The 25890-nt window shown below is 42.6% G+C and overlaps 1 protein-coding gene across 2 annotated transcripts in view; it reads right to left on the bottom strand.

Annotated features, from left to right (window-relative positions):
* Nucleotides 1–10562: 10562 nt before the first annotated feature.
* The window catches only part of fat3a (FAT atypical cadherin 3a), a 220568-nt gene continuing 205240 nt past the window's right edge, over nucleotides 10563–25890 (bottom strand). The window contains exons 25-29 of one of the 2 annotated variants that reach the window (XM_080428619.1): nucleotides 22581–22734; nucleotides 17070–17779; nucleotides 15406–15519; nucleotides 13864–13923; nucleotides 10563–11235 (exon numbers count right to left, since the gene is read on the bottom strand). In XM_080428619.1, the coding sequence (XP_080284745.1) occupies nucleotides 10571–11235; nucleotides 13864–13923; nucleotides 15406–15519; nucleotides 17070–17779; nucleotides 22581–22734 (1703 nt within the window). In that variant the 3' untranslated portion in view covers nucleotides 10563–10570. The remainder of the gene's footprint in view (nucleotides 11236–13863; nucleotides 13924–15405; nucleotides 15520–17069; nucleotides 17780–22580; nucleotides 22735–25890) is intronic. The other variant, XM_080428620.1, reaches the window with a different exon arrangement.

Genomic DNA, 25890 nt, shown 5'->3' with positions numbered 1-25890 from the left:
TATGTATTTGTGTAGATATAGTGTTAATGTCAATGAATTACATGTCTACTGTTTGTATTCATGAATTACATATTGTTTATATGTTCATACATGTTGAGAAGTCAATCAGCATGCCTATTAGCCTGTATTACCTGCAGACATCTTCCATGTGTGGGTGTCATCTCCGCTTTGAAGTGATCAGTAATGATTATTGTCACCTGAACACTGTCACCTCCTTCTTTAAAAGGAATTAGATACCCCCAATGCCACACAGTGACGAAGGCTGGATAGCCGAAACGTTTGTCTCTTGTGTAAGGCATATGGAGAAATAAAGAACTGACGTATCTTGTCACTCTGAGTGGGACGCTTCCAAACACTGAGCAGTCCTCAGTCTTCACAGAGAACCTGACGGAGAACCAGACAAAGAAGGAATGACGGGATTGAAGGAAGAAAGCCACAATGGTACAAAAAGGAATTGCACAATTTAGCCTATATACGTAACACTATATTTGTTGTCCAGGTTAATGCCCAACCACAGTAGCCCCTTTGAACTTGTACTGACGCCCCCGGGGAAATTGTCCTCTGTATTTAAGCTATCCTATTAGGAAAAGTGGGCAACCACATTCACAGACACTTAGTGGTCATCTAGAAGCATTAGGGAGTTCGGTGTCCTGCTCAAGGCTATTTCAATACAAAGCCATTTGGAGCCGGGAACATTCAGTTCAGGAGGTAGAGCAGCCGCCTGGGAATCATACGGTACCCAGTTCAATCCCCCTGGGTTAGTGAGTGTCGAAGTGTCTTAAGCAAGACACTAATCCCTAATTTCTCCCAATGAACATGTTGGTGCTTTGCATGGTTTCCCTGCCTTTGGTATGTGAATGGCTGTGTGAGAATGGGTTAACAGGCATGTAAGTTGCTTTGAATAAATGCGCAATGTAAATGCACCATTAGCTTTTATACACAACAGAAGTTGCCTAATGACAATGATTCACACTGAAGTTAACCATTAATTAGTTAGTTAATTGCATAACAACACAGATTTGTGCTGTGATGTCGGGCATGTCCATTGGGGGCATCATTGTCCAGACACTCACTCACAGCCAGACAACTTCAACTTTATAGAATAGACAAGCACTTCGCAACGTGTCGTTCAGCGTGTCGTTCAGCGTGTCCAGGTTTCGGTACCTGGCATTTGCCATGTTGTTGCTGTGGGTGAAATAGGCTCTCTCTCTCCCTCCCTCCAACTCTCATTCCCTCTCTCTCTCTCTTGCTGATCAAGCTCTCCCTCTCTCCTGCCCAGTGCCCACTCTCACAGCCTTTATCCTGACCTCTCTCCATCACCTCTTCTGTCATAGAGGTAAAGCAGTTGCCCACCAACAGCAGAGGCCGCCATGCATTTGGTTTGGCCAGGAGCTCCAATGAACACAATTGGCAGTGCAGGACAGGTGGCAAGTTGGCCTTGTGGATACACTAGTGACTCCCACTGGTTGGTCTGGGCACCCATTCATCAGCGGGGAGGGGACTGGGATAACAAAAAAACCCTGCTCGAGATACACACTCTCTAGCTGAAACTCAGAGTTGTTGGTGAAAAGAAGAACCATCAGAGCAATGTGCTTGACTACACCCTCCCCTGGACAACAGTTGGGAGGGACCATATGGGGAATAGGCAATGACTAAATTAGGGATAGAATGGGAATGGGAGGAAAAACAATCAATCATCATTAATTAACAGTGATATCGAAAATGTAAACACAGTCAAGGTTATATGCCTTTAATCTATGTGAGCACTGCTGAGCGTTCTTATGAATATATATTGCTGTACTGTAATGATGGCTCCTTGCTGGTAAATTATTCATTGCATCATCTCCATAAATCACTCTAATGACATCACTGGGCACACATGTTTTATTTACGCCAGGGTGATATTCGTGCACGTGATTAACCTTGTCAACATCCTGGCTGTGTACAGTAGTATGTGCATGCATGTACTGTATGTGCCAATATGTGTTCACTGTGTGTGTGGGTAAGAGAGATACCACGTGACAACAGGGAATACCGTCAGCAGGGAATACCAGAGCATGACCTTCCTAAAGGGGGATCAACTCACAACATTCACCTCTAAATGCCACCAATACGCTTCCTGCATTGAATAAATGACAAAAAAATCTCGGCTACAGAAGACCATGTACACACGTGGCATGTATACAGTAGTGTTTCTCAACCTTTTTTGGAGTCAGTGCCGATGTATCCAGGTCCCTTACTTCGCCCCACACCCAATTAAAATATAACCTTAATTTTTGTATTGTGTGTTGTGTTGCTTATATCATTTTGAGAACATCTAATCGATTTACAAAAATTAGATTTACAATAAACTGGATTGTTATTTAGTATGTGATTATTATGTCTTTATTAGCCTACTTCTCAGGTAGAGGGAAAAAAGCCTGTTACGATTATAAGTAGAATTGTATATCAGGTAGTCCGCAAACAAAAGTTTTAGGAAAAAGAAGGAGAAAGAAATGAGTAAGAATGTCAGCAGAAAGTCAGATAAACAACATTCCACCTCTCTGAACAGGGAGACGCAAAAACAAAACAAAAGAGGCAATAATTCCACACTCATTTGTGGTTCACATGTGAAACTTAGAGTGGAAATAAAGATAAATGAGGAAATATCAAACGATCAAAACCGCTTTGAACAAAATAACTAGGAATGATGGTGTTCTGGAGGACGCTTGACCCATAGATTCCTCTTGCAAAGCACAGCTATTTCCAGCAAATAAGAACCAGGGTATTTGTTACTCTGTCATTGTCTTCTTGTGCCGTTTAATCCTCATTCATCCCAGGGACCCACATGTACGACTCATAGACTGCTGGTGTCATGCGTCATGATCAAATCAAATGTGTTGTTGCTACGGCGGAATCATTTCCTTCCAGTAATAACAACTATGCCCATTTGATCCAGTCTGGGAAGTGAAGACACAGCTGCTCTGTATCACCTAAAAGGGCATTAAGAGAGTATCAGTTCACTCGACATATTGTGTTATAGGTCAGAGGCTGGAGACCAGCCCACGTTGAAAATGGATTTCCGAGATGAAGATGGGGGAGAAGGTCTCGGCACAAAGGGCTAAATGACACCCCGGCCTCCAGCCTCAATCCCCTCTAGTGAACCCACTAGAGGGAAAGTGGGAGAGCTATTTAATTAAGATCCAGTGTTGGTCTAATATGGCCTTAATAAATTGAATTGCGGTGTAAAATGTCAGCAAGTTTTCCTGCTTCTCTGTTCATTAGCGCTGGCTACAGATGCCCTGCGGATGGAGTTGCGGGGGAATAACTGAAACACTGGTGGATGGAGCCTGCGGCTGCCCACATAATTTCTTCATGCCACACAAGTGAATTTCTAAATTACTGGCGAATGCGCACACAAACCCAGTAAAATGCGTATTTGGTCCCTGCAAGTAATACACACCACACATCGGTAAACATTGAGAAAGCAAGAGGGAGATAAGAACAGTTTCTGGAAATCCATGCTCTGACAAGAACCTAACTGCTAACAAGAAGAGGTCTGAGTAAACCACCACATAGATGATGATCGACAGAATCCTGCTGCTCTCCGCAGAGCAGGCTGTTTCTCTCAACACTTCACACAATGCAGGCCCAGTTACCTGCTGCCAGAGCTCAACTTATAGTGATAGGTTGTGGAGGTGGTGGCTCATGGCTTCCTGTCTGTGCATAGCATAACCGCAGTCAGGAATGGCGAAAAAAATACATAAAAATAGATCTAGTTACAAAATACAAATTCCCTAATGTACCCCAATATACAATCTTGTACAGTACAATGATAAACACAAAGTACCAGTTTAAAACTAGAAAAAGTGCTCCTCGGAGCACAGGTCTCCGCCAGGTCAGGTAGGTTATTGTGGGGCAGCAATGTTCAGAATTAGCCAATCAGGATGGAATATGAAAAATCGGACGGAACCATCTTGATCACTTGACTATATGTGTACCGATTTGCATGATGTTTGAATTTGTAGGAGTAATATAAAAAAGAAAAGTGTTGCAAAATTGGCCTCCTGGTGGCGCTATAATAGGGCAATGTTAAAAGGGTGGCATTTGTTCTTCAATGTAGTGCGAATGTGCGTGCAAAGTGTCACCGCAATTGTTAGCCAATCAGGATGGAATATGAACATTTTAAAAGATCCATCGTGATCGCATGACTATAGAGATCATGTGTACCGATGTGCGTGAAATTTGGATAAATTCTGAAGGCTTAATATCAAAAAATGTGTTTTACATAAGTCGGCCTCCTGGTGGCGCTATGAAAGGCAAATGTGAAAAATGCAGGGCAGTTGTTTTTCCTTGGCCTCTAGGGAGTGTGCGTGCAAAGTTTCATGCAGATCGGTGCAGTTATAGTTAAAAACACAAATCGTCCATTTATAGCGCCACCATGAGGCTGATTTGAACATTTTCAAGTGGCATTTCTTCCTCGGCCTAGTGGGAATGTGCGTGTGAAATCTCACGGAAATCGCAAGCTGCGTTCATGATTTGAGGCATTTTGTTGAAAACGGAGCAATCCTGCAAACTTTGGAAGTCAACCTTAGCCAATCAAGATGAAATATGGAAAATTGGACAGATCCGTGTTGATCACATGACTATAGAGATACTGTGTACTGATTTGCGTGATGTTTGGATAAAATCTGTAGGAGTACTGTCAAGAAATGTGTTTTGCAAAAAGCGGCCTCCTGGTGGCGCTATAAAAGGCTAATTTGAAAAATTTGGGGCAGAGGTTCTGCTCTGGCATCCAGGGAGTGTGTGTGCACAGTTTCGCTGCGATCAAGCCAACGGTGCCAGAGATTAGCTGTACACAAAATGACAGAATGACAGACACACGGACGGACACACGGACGGACAGGGGGCAAAACATACTCTCTCGCCATGCCTTTCGGCCTGGCGGAGACAATAATGCAAACAAAGTGATGAATCCCAAGGTTCAGGCAAAGATCCAAAGCAAAATAGAGATGAGGAGGGAGTCCACAGTACAATTCAAAAAAGTGATTTAATGCCTTCAAATACCGTTTATCTAGGTGTCAGACATTTTTTAAGTGGATCGATACATCTTTGAAGTGGAACTTAACAGTTTTTGAAGTGGAACAATACATTTTTGAAGTGGAACGCAACATGTTTGAACTGACATGATACTGACCCTGATACTGACCGACATGATACTGACCATGATACTGTCATGATACTGATCATGGTACTGACATGATACAGACCTGATAATGACATGATACTGATGATGATACTGACATGATAAACTTGATACTGACCATGATACTGATATGATATGACATCAAATATACTTACCACCCCAGACAATACTACACCATCAAATGCAGAATACCGTTTCCACAGCCAGGCCATCAGGTTGGTGCTGGTGCAGGTGCTGAGCCATCTCAGCATGTCAGTCTTACATGCTCCTATTACATTGGTATCCTACTATCACTTTATGTGATAGTACCTGTGAATACACTCCCATTCCCATACATTTGATACATATTTGATATCTGCTGCTATTTTCACAAAATACTGAGGTATTCTGTCTTTATTACAAACTTCATGTACATTTGATATATGTGTTGATAGTTTAGCATTAAATCAAACTTTAACTGTAACCTGATTATTCACAGAAATTGTGTGATGTGTGTGAGTATCCATATCCCTAGAAAATCATAGGTATTTTAACAGTTTTGACCATGTTTCCAATTCATACCCTATAAAGCTGTGCCACATTTGATATCCACAGGAGGTGAGTCAAACAATTCTGTTTTTCAAAGACACTAGTACTTTTGTAAACAGGCAAAAGCAAATGTTGTGTAGCGCAAATGTTATAGTGCAGGTACTCGTTTCAAATTTGCTACTACCACCAAGATCTGCACCCACGGAAATACATTGGCATTTCATTTCTTTGTACTACAACATCTCAGAGTAACAGGATAAAAGTTAAATCTGATTATCTCTCACACATTGTTATAATTGTGCTTAGTTGTTAACCCTAACCCAATATATGGCCTAATCAATTACCTTGTAACATTTAAGGAAACTCATAAAGCACGCATGAACAGATGTTTAGTAAGCAGGAAAAGATTCACAAAAAAATCTATTTCATAGAAAATTGACGACAGGCTGATCAAGAACTGTTTTTTTATTTTCTGCACTGAATAAAAAAAAAACAACAACAAAGAAAAAGCAGTTAAAAAAGCACTCACTTTGTACACTCGGCTGCTGCAGTTAGAAGAGACATTCTTAATACTGCCTAAGATCTCGGAAATAAAACATAAAAAAACAAAACAAAACTTTTCAAATAAAACAATGGTACAAAATGATTCCCTTATTACCATAAAAAGGTTCTGCCAAAACAAGATTAAAAACTGTCAGTGTGTAATGTAGTTTTTGTGCATTTAATACTGTGCAAAACCATATATTCTATTGAAATGGTATAGTGGAAGAAAGACAAACAAAAGCAAGAGCTAAACACTGTGAAATTCCAGCAGTTGTAGAGGAATGATGTTAAATTGACTGATATTTCATGGTCTTATTGTCCGCATTCACATCAAACAAACATCAGAAAGGCAGTTCAAGATTGAGATATATCTACAAAATTGGCATTTTAACAACCTAGCTATGTACACTGTACACAGATTTGAACACAAACTTACATCTTTTTTGAAGAAAAAAAAAGGAGAAGGGGGGGTTTGGAGTGGGTCAGCCTGGCATCCAGGCATATTATATTACAACACAATGCCTATCTGAGAGTCTGTTATGATAGCTCCTCTCCGTCTGTCTGTCTGTCCTTGAGGGCACATCTCCAGAACTTTTCCTTTACTTGTTTTTGCAGACAGGACAAGAAGCAACACAGTAGCTGACAAGACTGGAATGTGATGCTGTTCAGGCCACCGATACACGCAAGAAACAAAAATTAGGGCTTATTTTTGTCAGAATCAATTGTTTTCTGTTGTGCTGTTATGGCTTTTTTTGTGGGAACTGTGGTGTGCCTCTACAGTATTAAACCTGCTAGTGCAAAATAAAAAAGGAGGGGAAACAAATAAAAGCAATGGCATTGATTTTGCACTTGAAATTCCAGTTAATTGAATGATGCAGCAACTGTTCTGAACTTAACAGTATTAATTATGTAATTACAATGTCTCAAAAAAAAAAAAAAAAAAAAAAAAAACATCTCCCCTATGGAGGATCACATTAATATGGTACAACATTTAAAAATCAAAACAGGCAAAAGAAGAAAAAAAAAGACTAGTGCAAAAATATAAATCAAAAGACACATGGTTAAAGCAAAACTTGGCACACAATAACAAAGTGTTCAGGGTAAGAGGTATGTTTAGACATCAACTGAATGATAGCTGAAACCTCATGGCTTTTTTTTTTTTTTTTACGATAGGGGGTAAGAACATTCAGCATAAAATCTAATTGCATTCTTCAAATGTCATTAAAACTATATTGATTTATATAATTTCTTTCTACTTTTGTTAGGGCTGCCCCGAAGACTTGTTTTGAGGCTTTGAAGCTTTAGTGCAAAAAAAAAAAAAATCTTTGTTGAATACTCTATTGTGATTGGTCATTTAAGGCATTCTGCAGAATAAGAGACAGCTGAGAACGGTTAAAACCTGTTTTACATCCAATTACTTTGCAGATGGTCAATTGTGTTATTAATATCTGATTAAACTCACTGCACAATGCATAATTCTCAGTTTAATGTTAAAAATGCTTTGTCTTGCAGTGAGGCCAGAAGCACACACTGGTGACATGGCTACAAAGCTGTTATCTCAGTGTAGTTATTGATAGCAGCTGATGATATCTTTACAGTTCAGTAAAACACTTTGTGAAATCTTCCCTTCCTGTGTGTGTGTGTGTGTGTGTGTGTGTGTGTGTGTGTGTGTGTGTGTGTGTGTGTGTGTGTGTGTGTGTGTGTGTGTGTGTGTGTGTGTGTGTGTGTGTGTGTGTATGTGTGCGTGTGTGTGTGTGTGTGTGTCTAGAACGGACCTTGCTATAATCGGACTTCAAAATGATACATATATTTAGAATTTTCATTACATTTTGGCATTGAAGCATTCGGGTCAGCCCTAATCTTCATACTTGTGCGGCTATAATTTGTGACCCAGCGCAGAAAATAGATGAATAGAACATCTTGCAGTTCACAAGAAAAACGGCATGTATTAAGATTTTGGTCAATAATGAGTTAAACCCATGATTCTAAATCCTCAAATACTGTACTTGTCTATCATTCACCTAAACGTCAGAACTGAAATTGGTGGGTAAATATGAAAATAATGCATAAATATGCAGTCAGGTTATTTCCATTATTTCACAGAGATCACTCACCACTGCGTTTAAATCACATCAGCTGATTGTGAAGTCTGTCTTTCATACGATCTACATGTATAGTTGTGCATAGGATATGTAGTGTGTGCCAGCGTGGCTAGTGATGGATACTTTGATTAAGAACTACTGCGAATTACCATGAGCAGAACCAATAAAGTGGTCCCAATGCAGATCTTACATTAAGCAATTGTTTTTGTATCATCCTACTCATTAAGTCACTCATTATGGGTAAACAGCGGTCCTGTCGCAGCCAGGCATGTCATAGAGGCCACCGGCAAAACAACTAAACAAAACAATAAACCCCATGGAAAAGTGGTGTGAGGACTCACACAGGATTTCATTCCAGGCTCTGTAAGATAAGCATCCTTTCCTTTTCTGCAGGTATTCTCTGTAAGATAAGCATAATTTCCTTTTCTGCAGGTATTGCTAGACAGACAAGCAGGTAGGACGGCCTGATGGAATGAAGCAAAATAAAATCTCATGACTGAAACATTTTGTCAGGCCAAGTTCTAATCTGTCATTTGTGAAACAGCAAGCAATTGCTAATTCAAATCTTCACTGACCACTTCAAGTCTTTAATCTTAAAATAATTAATAACAAAAAATAGCAGATCTACAAGCTAGTGCTGTGGCATATACCAGCAAGGGCTGGGGGTCGCCAGCTTGTGTGACCGCACATTTCACTAGGGGAATGGCGACCTGGGCCCTTTTTTAAGGGTATCAGTATTCAGGACATAATATGTGCAGAAGCAAGTTGGGCTTCACCTTCAACTTTTGCTTGCTTCTATAAGTTGGATCTGACTGCACCTTTGTTGGAACTTGGCACAGTGTGAACTCCCGGTAGGGTACTCTTTTGGGGGAGTTTTTCCTTTATAGAGGGAGTTAACAACCTCCAAAGCTGGCAGGTCTATGGTCTTCTGGGCGATCCATGTCCTTTACCCGTAATGAGTGACTTTACGAGTAGGATTAAACAAAACAAAAAAAACGCTAATAAGGGGAGCGGTGAAGTCATCACATCGCATGGTCACGCAATTGACAACAGCCAATCAAATTAATTGTATGATTCAAATAAAATGTTGTTGGAGCAAATCCACCCAAAAAGTATTCAATAAATACATGATTAAAACGCATAAAATGTCTTTTCAGAGACGTATTTTGAGCTGAGAAATGTAGTATTTTTTTGCCTGTAATTAGCCTTAGATGGAGTTTACCACCAGTTTTGGGCTGCATTCACAAATAACCTGACAACGAGGAGACAGTGTCCTGGGGCAATAAGCTGTACGGTTGTGTCAGTCTTAGCAAGTGACACCTTATTTTGCAGCTCTGATCCTCTACTTTCATATGAAATGAAAAAGTCAAAAATCGTCTATGACCATCTAGTTGCTGCATTCGGTCACATAGTATGTCACCAAGTTTGAGTGTTTTGGGTGTGGTTTTAGAAATAAGCAAAAATTAAGCAACAAATCAAATAAAACAAAAGGGAAATTGTGTCTTTTAATTGAGTAAGTGGTCCTTTGAGCCTCTATGGACCAGCAAGAAGAGGAAAACAAGAGCTTTGTGGCAAGTCTAGCAAAACATCCTATTACTTTTCAACAGGGAGAGGTCTTTCACAGTACTGACCTTTCAGTTACATGATTGTCCTCTTTCCTCCTAACCTTCATTATTCCTTTATTCATTACATTCTTTACCATACCTCTTCATCTTAACCTTTTTTTTTTGGTTAGTCTTTCTTATTCACATTCTCGACCTGATTATATACACACTTGCATGGCATATCTAGAAGACCAACAACACCTCCCTATGCACGAGGAAGGACACTTATAGCTCTACATAAGATCCACTGCTAGGGTCCGCACACAAGCTTAATGCGTGGTGTTCCTCTATGACTGGCTTTCATTGCTGAGAATAACAATTAGTGCTTGAAACAGGGGGCAGGGCAGTGCCCACAGTACATGGGGCGTTTTAATTATGAATTAAGGTTTGTGTGCCTGTGCGTTCACAGCTTCCCCAAACAGCAGTGACTGTAAAAACGAAGCATTCCTCTCCAAGTGACATCTGTTTGCATCCATTCGGCTGGAACCTTATTGCCGTTTGTGCTCCACTGTTTACTCTGCGTCTCCCTGCCCTCCTGGCTCATCAATCGACCCCGAAAACATCCCTGGCAAGTCTCTCAGGTATTATTGTTTTGTTTTGGGAGAAAGTCAGACTTCCGTCTGTTGCTGTGAATCCACAATAATGGTAACGCCCAGACGGAGCTCGTCCATGCTGTCAAAGTCGCTGCCGCCGGGTTCTGAGTCATCGAACCCACTCGGGGCCGACACGTCGGAGGCCGAGGACGCGCCGACAGACAGTCTCATGTTCAGCGACACAGTGTCGTTATCCGTGTCCCCGCTTACTGGAGTGACCCCTCCCACAAAAGTGCTAAACTCCTCCCCTGGGACGTCGCCAGGCCCCGTCTCTCCCAGGGGCAGCTGGTGGGGGGGCAGGTACTGGCTGGGGTGGAAGTGAGGCCTGGCCGGGTGGCGCCCCATGCTCCCACTGCTGGCGCTCAGCGTGCTCTCCTTGGAGACCGGCTGCGTGGCGGCCAGGGGTTCATAGTGCTCTGGGTAGTCTTCGCCGGTGGGCAGAGGTGGGGGCAGCTGGTCGTGGCACAAGAACTCCTCCTCGTGGGGAGGAGGGTAGTCGCTGTCGATGTCGTAGCCCCCCAGGTAGTAGTCGGACTCCAGCTCCCTGGTGCTGCCTCCCAGACGCGGGCCGGCGCCCGACACCTCGCCCCTGGCCCCGGGACTCGCCTCGTATCCAGGCACCTCCTCAATGTTTGGTAGCCTGGTGCTGGGCATCCAGTCCGACGTGTCCCAGTGGTATGCTGTGGAGGGAGGAGGAACAGGAAGAGTCAGTTCCTGTGGGTTTGTGTGGGTTCGGCTCTAACTCACAACACAGTACACACACATGACAGACTAACAGACTTGCAGAGCCCCGTCAGGGATGTTGCATGGTAAAAATCCAACTGCTATACAGTATGCTCATGGTCATCAGCATGCTGTAGGTGTCCATAACACATGCCTGCGGGCTACCGCAAAATAGAGAAGTCATGCTCAGGGACATCTACAATATACAGGTCTTGAAGGTCAAGCACAAACAAATGCACAACCTGTATTGGGAATATGTTAGATGCATTTGTTTAATTTCTCATTGCTGTACAACATGCACAGAAGGGGTGCTGTGAGGTTTGGGGAAGGGGGTGACAGCATGCTGAGCTTCATTGGGAATTTGAAGAGTCGAGCTACGTTGTAGGAGATCAAAGACCACTGAGTAATAGGATCATATGATTAAACCAAACACAGCTCAGTGCAACTCCATACACAGTACTAACAAAAGCACATTTCAAAAACAAAAGCTGTGAGTGAATATGCAACAGCAACAACGAAAATACGTGATTAAAACAAACGAAAGTATGTTCATGCAGCACATGAAAAAACAGTAAAAAAAAACAATACTGATGGGCTGAAAATATTAATAACAAATTAGTGTCCTGGCAGCTCAAAAACACAATTTATTCACAAGTGCTCGACAAAGAGACAACATAACAGCACAAATCCAGCACTCGCCTGGAAAATAAATAAATACATGTCACAAACAAATGGTGGGTTGCAATGTGGTGAGAGGCTCATTATTGTGTCTCGTGTCAGCGGCAGCAGGCAAAAGCAAACATGTGCAGAGGTGGTCAGAACTGAGGAGGAGGAGGAGGGGAAGAGGAAGAAAGGCAGGGTCAGCTGAAGTTATGGATCAAAAGGATCACTTCCCCCTCCTCAGCGACACGCACAGTGTAGTGGTTTCCAGGGAACACAAGCGGGGCTGCTGAGTCAGCGCAACACAACGACAAGGGCGACATGCTATGGGTGCTGTGTTGGTCATTCAATCACACACACGACCACAAATACTCTCTCCACACACACACACACGACCACAAATACTCTCCACACACACACACTTCAACTGAGGAGGGGTAAAAGTAGAGGACGATGAGAAAAATAAATAATGCGGAAAAGACTAATTGAGATGGAGGAGGGCAGGAAAGAAAAGAGACAGGAAGAAAAGGACAAAAGAGAGGAGGGAGAGAATCACCTCTGTTGTAGGTCTGACCTTGGTCCATGACTGACACTGTCAGGTGGAAGATAGCAAAACAGAGAAAGCGCTTTAGTGTGCATAAGCGTTTTGTCAGTGGGACATGAATGCCCGTCTGATTTGTTCCGAGTGAATGTCCATTTGCTGTAAAGGCCTGATTTATACTTAGCTGTGCCGCGCACTGGTGTCGCAGAAATGTGCTATTTTTAGTGTGCGTGCAACTAAGTATAAGTCAGGCTTAACTCTGTTGAGTAGCTTGAGGGAGGCCAAACAGGTGTGAGCTTGAGCTCAAGCCAGAAAATGATGGGCATCTGTGTGTTATGCCCCAGTGTGCTTATGGAGGGTCTCAAACCAAACCTCTGCCTTGATCCCTTGGCATATCTCCTAATAGGAAACTCCCAACACAGCCTGCAGGCCTCCCTTAAGCTGCAGTGTAGCCAGAATCTACAGCATACCAGTGCTACGAACAGCATAAATAAGTAGTGTGTGTGTGTGTGTGTGTGTGTGTGCGTGTGTGTGTGTGTGTGTGTGTGCACGTGCGTGCGTGCGTGCGTGCGGGGGTGATGGTTCTGGGGGTATCCTGACAACAGTAATGTATTGCCCCTCTCGTTTGTTGTTGAGCCTCAAGTCTCTAAATGTCAGCCGTGATGCATGTACAGCGTTGGGAGCTTTGCACTACACATAAGCTCTGGTCCATAGCGTTAGAAGGAGTTCTCCTTAACGCTATGGGACTTTCGAGCCTTTGCGCTCGCACCACAGGCTGCGCAGCCTCTCGTCTTTAGTAAAAAAAAATAAAAAACACTTTTGCTACATACATTTTCAAAATATTTCACTGGAAGGGAAAATGTGGTCAATAGAAAAAAATCCATTGACCAGATCTGTAGAGGGTGCAGTGGAGTAATCCAAATTATTTTTTCCTTCCAGTGTAATATTTTCTTTTCACACCAAAAAGGTGGGGGGCTCAGAGTGTTCCCACTAAGTGGAGTAGGCTTTCAACTCCAACAGTGTCTTTTTTATTCTTACTACAGACGAGAGGCTGCGCAGCCTGCGCTACCGCGAGTGTGAGGGGAAAGGATCGAAAGTACCATAGCGTTATGGATAACTCCTTCTAACGCTATAGACCAGAGCTAGTATAAACTGAAATACATAGGTATAAAATCTAGACTGAACACAATATAGCTGTCACTATATAGCTGTCACTATATATATGTGGCTATGTGACTGAAGAGAGCATACAAGTAAAGTCAGCCAATTGCCTGAGAGGATGGTCATTGCTACTGCCATCACAGCACTGCCATAAAAGCACGGTGGAAAGAGTTGGAGATAAGAGAGAAAGACAAGAGAGAGGAATGAGGATGAAACGTGGTACCTTCATTTTCAATTGTGTCGACAGCATCATTGACCAGTCGAATGACAGTCACTATGGAGGCTTGTAGAGAGAAGAAGGAGACAAGTTTTCAAATACAGTCAGCAGAAGATAAACGCCTTCTATGGCGCTGGTCAAGGCTTCCCCCATCGTCTGTAGTGTTCCATAAAGCCTAATTTACACTTTGACTCTGTCACACACCTGTGCTGCTCAATTAAAGTAACTAATTTTCAACACACAAAAAAAAAGTTTTTTTTCATGTTTTTCAGTTGACGATCATACATTTTCATTGAGCATCACGGCATACAACAAAGTACTACTGACATTCCTGTATGTAGGAGCAGAATACTTAGTCTGGGTTAGGGGGAATGTCAATCCTTCTAGCTTATTTAGAAGTTTGCTGGAATGCTGTATTGCAAGTACTGTAAATATCATATGTTAACAGATATTAAACAGAGATTAAAAACGTTATCTTTACACAAATCCAAAGTAAAATAGAATGCAACAATAAACATTAATAGAAGAATTAACACAGGTAATTCTACTCCCTCATGTTTGGTGCTGGTAGAAAACACTTTGCAGCTGCTGACACCAATCAAACTTTGGCCAATGAAGCAGAAGATGATAACATGTATACAGTATAACATGTTAATATGGATGGGGCATACATCCATTACATAATTTCTTCAATTATGTCCTCTGATGATTATGAGGAAAAAAATACATATATTTTAAGAATGACAATGCTGAAAGAAGCAGCAGATAATAAATAAAATAAATAAATAAATAAAATCACATAAAGTTATATGCATAAAACCGCATACACAACTCCAGCACAATAAGCCACAACCACAAAACACCAACACATCATAAAGCAATCAGCCAAAAAACATCTCACGCTACATCAGTGGTTGTCAGACTCATAACGACAAATAATGACATAGTCTGTATGAAAATGAAGGCTAAAGAAGAGCAACATATTTCATATGAACAACAAGCAAACACAATAATTGTCACATAACTGGCATATAAGCAGCACATGAGCAGCAAAATGGGAGCATGTAAAACATGTAAAAGGAAAATAGAAGAATGATGAATTGGTTGCACCAAAAAATAATTAATAATAGTAATAGTAAAAATGTCTTAATTTGTCTTTCCTTAATTCAGTTGCATTGCAAACCATTCTCAGTGAAAGACATCTTGCAGGGTGTAACCTGTGTGGACACATGTATACTTTGTGGCATGACCGTGTTACTTGATGAAAATAACTTATTTTCAAGTTTTTATCTATTATTCTTGTCACTCAACTGAAAACTATTTATTGACAGTTATCATTATTATAGTATTTTCATTAAGTAATGCCTCATTTGTGTTTCGTCGCATGATGGCATCGTGTGGCGAAAATATCCGACCTCCAAGCTCACAACGCGTGAAAGCTTGTAGGATATATGGTATGAATCAGGCTTAACACGGTTGTGCCACGAAGTATAATTAGGCTTAAATGGGAACATAAACCAGCGGAAAGGGAGGGAGGGCGTCTCTTACCATTGTCATCACAGGAGTCTGACTGGAAGGAGCTCAGTGACTGAACCTCAGAATTGCTGCCCTTGTTGCTCCCAGAAAAACAGGTGACCTCCTCACCCATGTCCACCATTTTACCTGCCAGGGCGAGACGTGAGAAGGTCAACGGTTATTCACTGTCAAAATGTTCCGTCCAACGACCTAAAACTATGTTTGGGAAACACTGCAGTACAGTATCACAACAGTGTCCATCTTTAGCCATGAGAAATGACATGCGTATGCATTAACACTAGGGCTACAAATATTGTTTTTGCAGTTCAAATATCACATCATGGCCTCCAGTGAAATGCCGCCAGCTAATGACGTAGTTGGCTGACGTGGATTGTTTGTGGATCACGATTGTTTGCGTATTTTGTATTTTGTTTGCGTAGCAGGCCGTAGGAGCAGGCAAAAATACCCCAGCACACCAGAAGCTTCTTCATGCAAGATGTAATCATGAACGTGTTTACGTGGGTTTGAATAATACATGTTCAGAGATAAGTGTCCCGAGAGGTGATGAAATAAAAGCATGTGTTGCACTAGAGGGCTGTAATTTTTGGGACATAGCGTACATGCTGATGATACACATGTAGATGGGCATACAAATACATCATACATCTGCACACACACACACACCCCCGCATGGGCTTTGGAGTAGAGAACAACAGCCCCAAGGTCTAGAGATATCCTGTACACACCTGTACAAAACACAAACGCATATACGCATATACACACACACACACACACACACACACACACACACACACACACACACACACACACACACACACACACACACACACACACACACACACACACACACACACACACACACACACACACACACACACACACACACACACACACACACACACACACACACACAATGGAAATGGAAGCCAGTTTAGTCTAATTAGTATGAACGTGATAAACTGGGAATGATTGTCTCCGGGTGGGTCTCTATGCACCATGAATATGGATGGTTTACATTAACAACAGACTCGACAACAATAGCAGCAACAACAAAAACAGCTTCCCAAGGACACACAAACACAAGGACATCTGGAGAGTAAATAGCAGGCACGCACAAACACACTAAACAAGCACCACAAATTAGGCAGTAAATCTCCACAATAATGTACATGTCAATATTTCTTGGTTGCATGTGTGACATACTATACACATACATCTACTAAGAAGAAACATACCTCGACAGTACATTACTACTGCATCTTTGTTAGTGGTCTTTCCACTGACTACCTTCTAGAGTTCTCAACGGGCCTGAAAATGAAGGGCCGGCCCTAACTGGGCCGTCCCAAAAAGGTTCTCAACCTGTGGGTCGGGACCCCCAGGGGGGTCGCCACATGATTTTGGTAGGGTCCCCAGATGACAGTGAAGTGACAATTTAAGGACTTTTAAGACCTTTTAATACCTAAAATTACCATTACAGCATCAAAAGTAATCAACAAACTATACTATAAAAACTGGTTAAACATTAGCCAAATTGTCAAATAATATAAGAAAGAGGCAAAACATTTTAAAATAGCCGATCTACAAGCTCACAACGCCTCGCGTTGGCGTTGTGAGCGGTGTGGTCTAGAGAAGAGTACAGTACACATACAACAACAACCACAGGCGTGCATGCTCACCCTCATCGTCCCATGGGCTCTTGCGTAAGGAGTCGCAGTCGGAGCGGCAGGGTGACACCGGGGGCAGGTTGGGCGCCACGCTGCACACCACCAACCCCCTCCGCGTGGTCCCGGCCAGGATCCGGGGCGACTCCGGGTGGAAGGTGCTCATCTCCGTGTGCTCCACGGCCCGCCCGTCCGCCATCTTCTCCAGCGTGGAGCGCGGGTCTCCCTGGAAACACGGCGTGTACGCCATGGGCCTCACCGGGACCTGGGGCGGCCCGATCATCCCGGACCCGCCCAGCATCGTTGGCCCCAGCCCGGCCTCCGAGTATAGATTCAAGGGGTCTCCCGGTGTGCAGCGCAGGGTCTTGAACTGGACGCCGTTGGCCTTGTTGAGGAGGGCGGCCGTGGCTGGGTCCTGGACCAGCGAGAGGTTGTTCCTGGAGTAGTTCTTCTGAAAGACCTTCTTGCGGAAGGCGATGAAGAGGACGATGAGCGTGACGATGACGAAGAGCACCACGGCGATGCCAATGAGCTCCTCCTTGCCCACCATGGCGTGGCCCGCCTGCATGTTGGGCACCACCACAGGACGCAGGCCACAGCGCTGGCCCACGAAGCCCGCCGTGCAGTTGCAGTAGAAGGAGCCATGCGTGTTGACGCACGCGCCCCCGTTCTCGCACTCGCCCTCCGGGTTGCCTCGCTCGCACTCGTTCACATCCTCCTCACACCTGGAGGAGGGAGGGATGGAAAAGAGAACAGGGAGAAATGTTTTTGCACGGGTGTGGGTGGAACCGAACTTTCTGTAGTTACTAAGGTCATTCTTTGTTCTGCCAACGGGAGCAAAAGTTCCTTCTGCAAGTACTTCAACAAATGCTGTGTGAAATAATGTGTTCTTGCGTCATAATCCCTTTAACTTTTGGCCGGATGTAAGCTCCAGTAGGCCTATAGGAGGATTATAGACAATGGACCCTTCGCTAAACCCCACCCCAAAAGCGATTGTCCAATGCCAGCTTAGCAACCGTTGTTAGCCTGGCACAGGTCTGGCAAGCTTTCGTCACCTGCCATAGCTGTCAATGTTATTTCGCCCGCACACACACAATCATTTGCAACATAATAGCAAGAATAGGAATACCACGATAACGCAATGGTGACTATGAACCACGTACCCAAACCCGTTGGAGGCTGCTTTTCCCAAGCTGAAATCTGCACTTAAACTGCAAGGCTGAATATGGCTGTGTTGTTGAACACATACACAGCTTAACGTCAGGAAAGTTACACGACACGACTCACTCGCCCAGGTGGTGTCAATAATAGGCTACTAATCACCGTGATCGTAACAAAATTCAGAATCACAGCGCTGCCTGTTTCGGATTCCGCACGTTAAAGTATATTCATTCATTTGTTCGTCTATTTATTAACTGCTACTGTAGTCTTACCCTGCGGTACATGAAAACTCCTGTTACAGTCATGGATCAACTTCAACCTGGTGTTTGCACTTTCTCCATTTACGGTCCGTACATATATATAAACGTTCAGATTTCAAATAGAAATTGCTTACCCTATGGCCACGGATGTTAAAATGATGCACGGGACTCTCAAAAGTACCCGTATATTCTGTATTGTTCAATAAAAAGCATTTTAATCCGATCGGTGGCCATTTTCTCATAGAGTTATAATGTATCAGAGTGCAATACACCTACCAACCGATAGGGTCGCTTTGTTGAAAGCATATGGAGGAAATGGCCACCGATCAGATTAAAATGCTTTTTATTGAACAATACGGATGATACGGGTACTTTTGAGATAAATGTAACATCCGTGGCCATGGGATAAGCACTTTATATTTGAAATATGAACGTTTCTGTAGATGTACGGGCTATAAATGGAGAAAGTGCAAACACCAGGTTGAAATTCATCCATGACGGTCGAGACAGACGACCGTCGTGTATCCATGGCTATTACTCCCTCTAACATTTCCCGTGTTTTTAGTTTATTGAAATAATGTCATGCACATTTGTCCAGTGCATAGCCTACTGCAGGCCTTGTTGACTAGATTTAGAAGAGATTTTGAAGCTATTGCTGCTGAAATGATCGATTATTTTTAAGGGGAAAAGCCGTCATTTAACATGCAAGTCAATGGGTGAGAAGCAGAGATTGCCAGGCGCTGCCAGGCCTGGGTGTGACTAACTTCGCACCACCAGTCACTGAGTGGAGTGGGCGGGGCTTAGCGAAGGGTCCATTCTTTTGAGTGCACACTTAATTTTTGTAATAAAAATACAATACAAAAAAACTAAATACAAAATAAAAACATTCTGTCCAGTCATTGTTGGAGGCTAACAACAAAAATTCAAGATGAAATTGTAAAAGAGACGTTTGCCCGTGGTCATACAAAACCACCTCCACCTCACTCTGTGACTGTGAAGAGCTGAAGGGAAATGAATAGGTGAGCATATTAACAATAAGTAAGTAATATTAAAACTAAGTGAATAATAATTCTCACCAAGGACAGAAGCAGGGAACAAGGAGCGACACAACATACTGTAATATATTTTTTAGAACAAAGATTCTAGATCTTTATCGCTCTATGATGTAAAAACACACAATAATTAACTTTGGAAATCAATCAGGAGTTTTTTTTTCAATCATCAAATCAAATTGCTTGCATGGTACTGACTATGAATGTGTTTAGATGTGTATGTTGATATGAATGTGACGCAAACAAAGGAACACACAAGGGGAAAGATATGCCAAGCTGAATGAATTGTTGTTTGATGACACCGTAGTGACTTTTTAAATTGTTTTTAAATAAAGTAGCCTATCTGTCTGTCTGTCTGTCTGTCTATCTATCTATCTATCTATCTATCATTGTTGGGCCTGTTATGTCCTCTACTCCTCTAATCTTAAAACAGTCCTGAGGAAGCAGAGGAACAGGCAGTGGCATTTAACAGCAGTGCGTTGCCGCCACCAAGTGGCTGTAGCCTGTAAATGTACACAGAGAGAGGGAGATGGTCTGAGAGAGCTGGAGCAAGAGTTGAACTAATCTAACAACATTCATTTAGACTCAAACTTTGACAAAAGTGAAGTTTATATACATTATATATAAGTTACATAGGCTACTGAATGTGTATGTCTTCTTCACGTCTCTCCAAGGTGCCAGCTGCCAGATATACTGTACTGTACACATGATCAGTATGTGGCATGATACACACAATATTTCATTCAAGATAGCCTTTTACTCCTCAAAGCGACAACAATCCCTTCAAAAAGTAACATTCTAGTAGCCTGCCTAGTGCCTATTTTTCCAAAATTGATCTTCTAATTGTTTAAATCCAAGAATGAAATTGGCATGGATGACTATTGATGCAAATACACCAAAGTTTTTCAGGTTGCTTGTCTACAATTAACTCTCTGGCTGCCAAGAACGAGTTATCACAAGTATTTTTCTGAATGCCCTGGCTGCCAAGAACGAGTTATCACGAGTTTAAAAAAAAAAATAGGGACAAAAATGTTCAGAACCCAAGATATCATGATCCGAAGATTTGCTGCTCCATTCACTTCTTGTTTAACTTATTACTTAAAAAGGCTGTATCTCGGCTCCTGAGTACTTTTTGTTTTACTATGTATTTTTGGCCCAGACATGTTATTTTCAAAGGCAGACAATTAATGTCAACGAGGTCGCGATGACCTCGTTGACATTTGTGAAACCACACAGTATAACCCTCAGTGATTAGCAATCATCAGGGGATCGATCATAATGGAGATAAATATTCTGTGACTACTTGAAAAAGGTAAGAAAATCGAAAAATCGCTGGCAGTGGGCAAACGCGGCCAGAAATAAGTCTGGCAGTTAATAGGCTGCTGTTGTGTTTGAGTTGAATGTCAATTCTAAAGTTTTAGCTGCTATAAATGTTTAATGTCACTTCTAAATAGGCAATGGCTCTACAGTATTATAATATACTGTAGCGCGATTGAAAAAATTGGGGAAAAAAGTATATATGAAACACGTTTAGTGTAAGTGAGTTATAGCGCCTATAGCAACTGTGGGCCTACTGACCCACTGGCCTAATTTTCGTGGCTAGGTTGATAGTAATAATAATAAATAATATAAATAATAGTACTAATAATAATAATTACACGGCCAATGTTTGTCACATTCAACAGTACAGCCTGAGTATTGCTGACTTAAAGTAGCTGTTTATCATACTCCCAATAGCCTAAATCTCATTGGAGCCTCACTTTTCCATCTCCCACAACTGTCTTCCTTTCAGCACACTTTTAAACACATTCAACACATGCTGAACATACTCAGAGAAGAATCATGTGTCACCTCCAAATACATCCATATGTAAATGTATTGAAAATGACATGGTTGCAGTACTGCTTTGTGCCTCTGCTTTCTCTCATGTGCCTCAAACTCAAATGTCCTAACTGTCTATCAAGAAAAAGAAAAAAAGGGAGGGACCACACGCTCTTATTACAGGGACAAAAACTGCTATATTTGTACTGGCAGTAGCATAGCTAATTGTAACGACAGAGGATTAACAATAGGATGGAGTAATTAAAAACTGCTACAAGCAAGGTTAAACTGTTCTTCTGTTGCGACTAGTATCTAGTAAAACTGATGTAGATTTTTTTTTTAGCTGATTACTTGGTGCTCTTGTGTTCACATCATTTGGTGAAGCACGTTTATTTTCATCAATCTGTCCTCAAGTACTCTTATCTGCCACTCTTCAGCTTGTAAGGCACAAGGGAGAGAGCGCTTAATCCCTGCCTATCATTAGTAGGGTGAAGGAGGACTGCTCAGAATATTATCCATACACAACATGTCTGAGTTCCTAAAAGATGAAGATGAAACTGTTGAATATCATCATCAATCAATTAATCAATCAATGGAAACTATGGATAAATGCTCCACTACATACTGGGCTCTGGTTGTCCTGTGTTAAAGGTAGGGTAAGTGATATGTATTATTTATTACCATGTGAAAAAGATAGCTCTATGTTATTATAGTAATCATTACTATTGTGTTTGTTCAGTAACAGGGGTCTCCCTGTCTCTCCAGGTCTTTGATAAACAGAAAATACATGTTTGAGTGGGTTGCCAATTTCAGCCAATCAGGAGAGCGTAACCATTTATCAGCTCTACCTTTATGGTGTTCCATTCCAATTGTTCATTTCATCACTTCCAATTCCACTTGTTTATCCTGTATCCTGTATGAGTTCTCTCTCCTGATTGGATAAAATTGGTTTCATGACCTGAAAATGCATTTTCTGTTTACTAAAGAGCTGGTGAGTCAGGGAAACCACTGTTACTGAACAAACACTCTATAACACTCTGACTACTATCAGAATATATAGCTATCTAACACTTATTTTAACAAAAAATGTTTAAAGAAAAAAATATCGCTGCACATATAACTCAACACAACTTTAATAGTTGAGTTATATGTGCACCACAGTAGAGACAAAGACACATTAGAGTATGTTGACGTGCACAAAGACACAGTAGAGTGTGTTGACGTGCACTCACGTGAGTCCCTTGAAGCCCCTTCGGCAGCTGCAGAGGAAGGCGTTGCCGATGGGTTTGCACACGCCGCTGTTCTGACAGGGGTTGGGAACACAGGCCGTTATCTCTGTCTCACAGCGCCCCCCGGTGTACTTGGGGTTGCAAATGCAGGCAAAACCTAGGAGACGAGTGAGGAGAGCGCGAGAGTGAGTGATGGTGGCTGCTGGGGGAGGAGGGGCAGTATAAGAACATTTAAGAACAGAGGAGAAGGGAGGATCCAAGGGGATGAAGGGAGTGATAAAGAGACTTAATTAAGAATTTAGTGGCACAGATGCATTTGTAATAAAGAAGAAAGACCCTCAACGGTACATACACACACGCAAGCACGCACTAACAGACAGTGACACAAAAACGCACAGATTACCACACACAGCCTTGTGTTCAGTGAGAGAGAGTGAGAGTGAGAGTGAGAGTGTGTGTGTGTGTGTGTGTGTGTGTGTGTGTGTGTGTGTGTGTGTGTGTGTGTGTGTGTGTGTGTGTGGCGTGCGTGCGTGCGTGCGTGCGTGCGTGCGTGCGTGCGTGCGTGCGTGCGTGCGTGCGTGCGTGCGTGCGTGCGTGCGTGCGTGCGTGCGTGCGTATTGTTCAAGCTTTGCTAGCGGTGCCAGGGAGACTTGGCATGAGGTTGACAAGAGCCCGCCAGCCTAAACACAAACCTTTGGGAAATCATTCTGTTACACACACATACAGAAAGAGAACACACACACACACACACACACACACACACACACACACATGTACACTCCCACACACAGACAAAGACACAGGTACAGGGGAAAAGGCTGTCACAGGCAAACACATGACAGCACATACACACACTTCTAGGAAAATGCAGAGAGATTACACAGTGTCTTTCAGGGCATTTGTACAGCAGGCACACACCTACGCAAACACACACACACACACACACACACACACACACACACACACACACACGGCTGTGACCTTTATCGGGTGGTACACGTCACTACAAATGACAACAGGAGCCGTTGACACGTCCCAGGATGCTCTTTTCAGCTTCTCTAACAAAGGATAAGCAACATGTGGCGGGGTTGCTTGGGGTGGAGGTTTACGACCACGCCATAGAAAGTCTCAGGGCTGCGGTATTGAGTTACTGACAGCATGAACTCCTGGTAACTTAAGATGGCTTGGCATTCCCATAGCAATGACATTTACCTGTGTCTGGTTTGTTGAAAGAAAAAACAACCAAATTGAATGTCTAGAACCTGCATCATTCTAGGAAAAACAACCCAAAGCAATCATTACACAGAGGTGTGTGCAGCCGGTCGAGCAAAGAGGAACAATGAACGGGAAATGGATCAGAAGAGATGTGGCACAAGAAACAGATGTATACGAGTAGAGCAGGGTGACAGGGAAGGGACAGAGAAGGAGAGAGCAAGGCAAGTAAAGCAGATACAGCAGTGGCTCCCAAGCTTTTCTGGATCAGGGCCCGCTTGAAAATCTTGAAAGCATTTGTGGCACACCACCCTTCTGACCACTTAACAAGGCAGCCCGAATGGCTGAGTGCATTTTCAGAGCATGTTTATTTTAATGAATTATCAATCAATCAACCGTTTTCCGGCTTGGATAATACTTTAAGTTCCTATTTATCAGTAGCACATCTAAAAAAATATATATATATATTTTTTTTTACATTATTGTTTTTTTATATTTATTTTATAATTGTATTATCAATAAATTTACTTACTTAATGGACTGCTTCGTTTGAATAGGATCTGAGGGTCCAGAGGGTGGTCCAGAGGGTACTCCAGAGGGAGAAGACCTCAAGAGACAGCTGTTCGTAGCTACAGTGGAATCAGTAGTGCTGTAAAGCAGCAGTGGTTCTCAACCAGTGGTCCAGGGACCACCAGTGGTCCTTGAGGGGGTTCCAGGTGGTCCCCAGCTAAATGATGGAGAGTTGGTAACCAAATGGACCCTTATAGATCTTTAACTCTTGAGAGTGTAAAATGAAACCAAATGGACCCGTTTCATTTTACTCTCTCAAGAGTTGAATTATTGTTAAACATCTGCATTACTTAATTTACAAGAAGTCTACACAATTAGGGAATGTAGAAGGATTGTTATTTTGATCAACGTTGGCCTGTTATTTCTCCTATGGTACCAACACCAATACAGCATGGAATTTTTGACAAAATCGTATCCAACGAAAACAACATTTTCTAAGTCTGAGAGACAAAATCTCATCAAACGATGGTCCGTGGCTCAAATGCGGAATAAATAATGAACCTTGATATGAAAAAGGTTGAAAACCACTAATGTACAGCACTGAGACATGAACGCTCACAGCACAGCAGGAAAAGACCCTGGACGGTGTCTATACAAGAATGCTACGAATGGCACTTGACGTCACATAGGCCCAGGGGGTGCTCAGGGGGTCGGCGACCCCTTAGCTCTGACACTATGGGGGCTCACGCATGCTCCACATGCACGCGCGAGCACGCACCGTCAGCGGCGGTCTTTAACACCTTAAAGTTTAAACAATAGCCTCTCAAGGTTCGCGCCGCCAGTGCGAGCCGTTCTCAATAGCCTCTACCTGGCTGCTTTGCATAACATTAGGCTAATCGAGAAAAGCCATGCACTTGAATTGAATGTGTACATTCCTCTCACAATGAGAGACAACAGTCTCTGCACTGCAGAGTGTGAAGGGGATCACTTAGCAGAGGACCCAGTTCTCTGAGACAAGACAAAGACAAGTTGTCTGATTATTTTAACTACTTATGTGTGGGTGAGTCTATGTAAAGGGCTTTTATATAAAACTAAAAGGAAAATAAAATAATTAATGAATTGAAACAAAAATAAAAACAACAAATTAACAATGCAACAAAATAATAAGAAATATAATTACATTAATAATCACATGTTGAATACAGTATTTCAACTAGCACTGAGCTGAGTGGCTATATGCACATGCCCGCGCGCGTGCACGTGCGCGCGCCGTGACGTAAAAATAAAATAGAGCCCCCATATCTCAAAAATCCACAGCTCACCATAGGCCTCTACGGACCTCTACTGCAGTGCTAGCAACGCTGCAGAGCTCAAGACCCTGATGCTAGACAGAAGGGTGTGGAGGGATTCAGGAGTCCCGAGTTGGTGTCGGCTAGTGTCTAGTGTGCACCCTCACGTCGCATCAATAAAATCGTTGTTTTATGCCATTTACTTCGGGGCCCACTTGCAATATACTCATGGCCTCCGGCCCATAGGTGGGGAATCGCTGAGATACAGAGACACGAGTGCCTTCTGGGTATCACCGGCAAAG

Source organism: Gymnoscopelus braueri (assembly GCF_963280865.1).
Source record: "Gymnoscopelus braueri genome assembly, chromosome: 5".
Taxonomy (NCBI): domain Eukaryota; kingdom Metazoa; phylum Chordata; class Actinopteri; order Myctophiformes; family Myctophidae; genus Gymnoscopelus; species Gymnoscopelus braueri.
The sequence above is the reverse complement of the archived record's forward strand: the minus strand, read 5'-3'. Positions and strand labels throughout refer to the sequence as shown.